Source organism: Oncorhynchus keta, unplaced genomic scaffold (assembly GCF_023373465.1).
Source record: "Oncorhynchus keta strain PuntledgeMale-10-30-2019 unplaced genomic scaffold, Oket_V2 Un_contig_23984_pilon_pilon, whole genome shotgun sequence".
NCBI lineage: Eukaryota > Metazoa > Chordata > Actinopteri > Salmoniformes > Salmonidae > Oncorhynchus > Oncorhynchus keta.
In genome coordinates, this window is record NW_026283665.1 from 1 (window position 1) to 4,672 (window position 4,672).

The 4,672-nt window shown below is 47.6% G+C and overlaps 1 protein-coding gene across 13 annotated transcripts; it reads left to right on the forward strand.

Moving 5' to 3' along the window:
• The first annotated feature begins 1,038 nt into the window (after positions 1-1,038).
• On the forward strand, positions 1,039-3,978 carry LOC127921917 (signal transducer and activator of transcription 2-like). 13 transcript variants are annotated; one of them, XR_008109969.1, is made up of 6 exons: positions 1,039-1,338; positions 1,668-1,835; positions 2,004-2,291; positions 2,532-2,603; positions 2,840-3,748; positions 3,905-3,919. XR_008109969.1 is itself a non-coding variant. In XM_052505530.1 (5 exons), exons 1-5 carry the CDS (start codon positions 1,228-1,230, stop codon positions 3,104-3,106), a joined length of 906 nt encoding a protein of 301 aa, XP_052361490.1. In that variant the 5' UTR covers positions 1,039-1,227; the 3' UTR covers positions 3,107-3,978. The 13 variants fall into 13 exon arrangements, 7 of the variants coding, with proteins under 7 accessions (XP_052361490.1, XP_052361491.1, XP_052361493.1 ...); XR_008109968.1 differs by having other exon boundaries at positions 3,879-3,918; XM_052505530.1 differs by having other exon boundaries at positions 2,840-3,978.
• The last annotated feature ends 694 nt before the right edge of the window (positions 3,979-4,672 follow it).

Here is a 4,672-nt window from a genome sequence, read left to right on the forward strand (position 1 = left end):
TATATATTCCTTTCCTCCCTCTCTCAAGCCCCCTCTTCTTTCAGAGTGCTTCTCTCAAACCACTCTAGCCCAGTGTGGCAGTAGCAGAGTGTGTGTGAATTTCTAAGCAAACAGCTGGAGACAGGGCTTTCTCCTATAGAGCTCAATTTTTATGGAACGGTCTGCCTACCCATGTCAGAGACGCAAACTCGGTCTCTCAACCTTTAAGTCCTTACTGAAGACTCATCTCTTCAGTGGGTCATATGATTGAGTAGTCTGACCCAGGAATGGAAGGTGAAGGGAAAGATTACTGTTATAATATATGCCATTTAGCAGACACTTATGTCCAAAGCGTGCATAGATTTGAGGTATTTTGGTGGTTCCGGGAATCTCACCCACTACCCTGCATTACAAGCTCCATACATTACCAACTGAGATAAAAGAACCTGTAATATGGACTTCCTCTATAACCAACTTCATTACCAGAATGCAACTACTAACTAAATATCACTTTTCCTTTTGTCAATTATGTACCTGCCTTAGATACACATGTCATATAAAGTGAGATGGCCTTTCAGTTGGTCATCTGTCCAGCAGAGGGCTCGTTGCCTGTGGTCACGGCCCAGAATGATAGGTTATTATTTGGCATACTCCTCCAGGAACCTGAGGGAGAGGAAGTAGAATGAATACTCAGAGAGAGGGGGGAAAAGTCCAACTCCTCTGTAAGGCTCCATGTGCCCAGTATGATACCTGACATAGTATTTAGTCCAGGTTTAGGTGTATATACTGTATGATACCTGACATAGTATTTAGCCCAGGTTAAGGTGTGTATACTGTATGAATCCTGACATAGTATTTAGCCCAGGTTAGGTGTGTATACTGTATGATACCTGACATAGTATTTAGCCCAGGTTAGGTGTGTATACTGTATGATACCTGACATAGTATTTAGTTCAGGTTTAGGTATGTACTGTATGATACCTGACATAGTATTTAGTTGAGGTTAAGGTGTGTATACTGTATGATACCTGACATAGTATTTAGCCCAGGTCTTGTGCTCCTTGCCCCCAGGCTGGCCTTCAAAGAGCCCTTGCTAGAGAGAGCACTGTTGGTTTGCAACCATGCGGGGTCGCTCCAGGAATTGGCCAGCAGAGACAGGGGTCGGAGTGACAGGACCTAGGCTCGCTGCAGCAAGGGGATCTGGGATTGGACCAACAACAGGAAGTGTTGTGGGTAGATACATTTAAGATGACTTGTGTCCAGGTCTCTCTTGAGCCTTGTGTCCAGATCTCTCTTGAGCCTTGTGTCCAGATCTCTCTTGAGCCTTGTGTTCAGATCTCTCTTGAGCCTTGTGTCCAGGTCTCTTGAGCCTTGTGTCCAGGTCTCTCTTGGGCCTTGTGTCCTTAGGGCCTTGTGTTCAGATCTCTTGGGCCTTGTGTCCAGGTCTCTCTTGGGCCTTGTGTTCAGATCTCTCTTGGGCCTTGTGTCCTGGTCTCTCTTGGGCCTTGTGTCCTCAGTCTCTTGAGCCTTGTGTCCAGGTCTCTCTTGGGCCTTGTGTTCAGATCTCTCTTGGGCCTTGTGTCCAGGTCTCTCTTGTGTTCAGATCCTCTTGGGCCTTGTGTCCTGGTCTCTCTTGGGTCAGATCTCTTGAGCCTTGTGTTCAGATCTCTCTTGAGCCTTGTGTCCAGGTCTCTCTTGGGCCTTGTGTTCAGATCTCTCTTGGGCCTTGTGTCCTGGTCTCTCTTGGGCCTTGTGTTCAGATCTCTCTTGAGCCTTGTGTCCTGGTCTCTCTTGAGCCTTGTGTCCAGGTCTCTCTTGAGCCTTGTGTCCAGGTCTCTCTTGAGCCTTGTGTCCAGGTCTCTCTTGGGCCTTGTGTTCAGATTTCTCTTGGGCCTTGTGTCCTGGTCTCTCTTGAGCCTTGTGTCCTGGTCTCTCTTGAGCCTTGTGTTCAGATCTCTCTTGGGCCTTGTGTTCAGATCTCTCTTGAGCCTTGTGTCCAGGTCTTTCTTGAGCCTTGTGTTCAGATCTCTCTTGAGCCTTGTGTCCAGGTCTCTCTTGAGCCTTGTGTTCAGATCTCTCTTGGGCCTTGCGTCCTGGTCTCTCTTGAGCCTTGTGTCCTGGTCTCTCTTGAGCCTTGTGTCCTGGTCTCTCTTGAGCCTTGTGTCCTGGTCTCTCTTGAGCCTTGTGTCCTGGTCTCTCTTGAGACTTGTGTCCAGGTCTCTCTTGAGCCTTGTGTCCAGGTCTCTCTTGAGCCTTGTGTCCAGGTCTCTCTTGAGCCTTGTGTCCAGGTCTCTCTTGAGCCTTGTGTCCAGGTCTCTCTTGAGCCTTGTGTTCAGATCTCTCTTGGGCCTTGTGTCCAGGTCTCTCTTGGGCCTTGTGTCCAGGTCTCTCTTGAGCCTTGTGTCCAGGTCTCCTTGAGCCTTGTGTCCTGGTCTCTCTTGAGCCTTGTGTCCAGGTCTCTCTTGAGCCTTGTGTTCCTGATCTCTCTTGGGCCTTGTGTCCTGGTCTCTCTTGAGCCTTGTGTCCTGGTCTCTCTTGAGCCTTGTGTCCAGGTCTCTCTTGAGCCTTGTGTTCAGATCTCTCTTGGGCCTTGTGTCCTGGTCTCTCTTGAGCCTTGTGTCCAGGTCTCTCTTGAGCCTTGTGTCCAGGTCTCTCTTGAGCCTTGTCCAGATCTCTCTTGGGCCTTGTGTCCAGGTCTCTCTTGAGCCTTGTGTCCAGGTCTCTCTTGGGCCTTGTGTCCAGGTCTCTCTTGAGCCTTGTGTCCAGGTCTCTCTTGAGCCTTGTGTCCTGGTCTCTCTTGGGCCTTGTGTTCAGATCTCTCTTGGGCCTTGTCCTGGTCTCTCTTGAGCCTTGTGTCCAGGTCACGCTTGAGCCTTGTGTCCAGGTCACGCTTGAGCCTTGTGTCCAGGTCTCTCTTGAGCCTTGTGTCCTGGTCTCTCTTGAGCCTTGTATCGAGGTCTCTCTTGAGCCTTGTGTCCAGGTCTCTCTTGAGCCTTGTGTCCAGGTCTCTCATGAGCCTTGTGTCCTGGTCTCTCTTGAGCCTTGTATCGAGGTCTCTCTTGAGCCTTGTGTCCAGGTCTCTCTTGAGCCTTGTGTCCAGGTCTCCTTGAGTCCATGTCTCTTGTGATAGAAAAAGTACATATTTACCTGATTTGTTTGATATTAATAGTTAACGGTTATGTACTTAACAAAAAGTAGGACATTTATGTTCTGTTTAATTATGTTTCTGTTAAGAGATGGTTTCCACTCTAGCTTCCTGCAGTTTGTCTGGGCATATGTTCAAGGAAATTAGATTTTGCTAGAGATAGATTGAGCTGACAATGACTTGGTGATTTAAAACCTAAAGCTGGCATTCCATAGACAATATGTGGTATGTGTGACTCGAGATAGCCTGGAAGAGTTTAGAACAATGCCTCATTGTCTCATCGTCCTGGCATCTGGGTGACAAAGCCGGGTTGGGGTAAAACAACACCCCATGCAGACAACCAGGAGACTGAGCAGCCAGACCAGTCAGTAAGACGGACCAGCCAGACCAGTCAGTAAGACGGACCAGCCTGACCAGTCAGTAAGACGGACCAGCCTGACCAGTCAGTAAGACGGACCAGCCTGACCAGTCAGTAAGACGGACCAGCCAGACCAGTCAGTAAGACGGACCAGCCAGACCAGTCAGTAAGACGGACCAGCCTGACCAGTCAGTAAAACGGACCAGCCTGACCAGTCAGTAAGACGGACCAGCCAGACCAGTCAGTAAGACGGACCAGCCAGACCAGTCAGTAAGACGGACCAGCCAGAAAGACGGACCAGCCTGACCAGTCAGTAAAACGGACCAGCCTGACCAGTCAGTAAGACGGACCAGCCAGACCAGTCAGTAAGACGGACCAGCCAGACCAGTCAGTAAGACGGACCAGCCAGACCAGTCAGGAAGACGGACCAGCCTGACTAAGCATTTTGATGTCCTATATAATCTGTTTGATCATTTTCAGTTTGGCTGTTGGGTTGAGTAGTTTCATTGTGCAATAATTAATCGATATTGAATAAAGATGATTGTTTGAAGAAATGACAAAGTCTCTCTCACTTGATTAGAATATTTCACCACACTCTCGAGTCCAGGTCTCCCCTTAAAACAAGACTAACCTGGTTAAATAAAGGATCAATAAAATAAACAAATTGTACGGTGTGAACCCAGTGGAAAATTGAATAGTACTCCTGTATGCCATCATATTTTATGTTGAATCTCATCCAAACTTTTCTCTTTGTCAACAACAGAAAATGACTTCATATTGATCAGAAACAGTGCTATTTGTAGACAAAAAGGGGTTTTATCTTACCTGAAAGGGTTCTATCTGGAACCTTTCTTTTCAGAGGTTCTCCTACAGAGATAAAGGGTTTTACATAGCACTCTTTTTTTTTCTGAGAGTGTACCCAGTACAGTAACTATAATGTTTGTGTTGCCTCATCCAGTCTCTGTAAAGGACCCATTCATTCTACAGCTATCCTTTGAAAATGGCAGCCCGTGATAGATTTTGTCATGGGTGCTCTGGGGGCTGGTCCCTATAACTTGTGTGCATTGGAGTGTGACTGTTTGAGGTAGTGGACAGGTGTCTTTTTTATACTGATAACAAGTTCAAACAGATGCCATTAATACAGGTAATGAGTGGAGGACAGAGGAGCCTTTTAAAGAAGAAGTTACAGG

What these genes read in the sequence shown, in the direction of transcription:
- LOC127921917 (XM_052505530.1), top strand. Translation starts at nt 1,228, where the DNA reads ATGACTTGTGTCCAGGTCTCTCTTGAGCCTTGTGTCCAGATCTCTCTT. An exon ending in CTCTTGAGCCTTGTGTCCAG is followed by an intron (nt 2,292 to 2,531) that starts GTCTCTCTTGAG and finishes CCTTGTGTCCAG; the next exon opens with GTCTCTCTTGAGCCTTGTGT. An exon ending in CTCTTGAGCCTTGTGTCCAG is followed by an intron (nt 2,604 to 2,839) that starts GTCTCTCTTGAG and finishes CCTTGTGTCCAG; the next exon opens with GTCACGCTTGAGCCTTGTGT.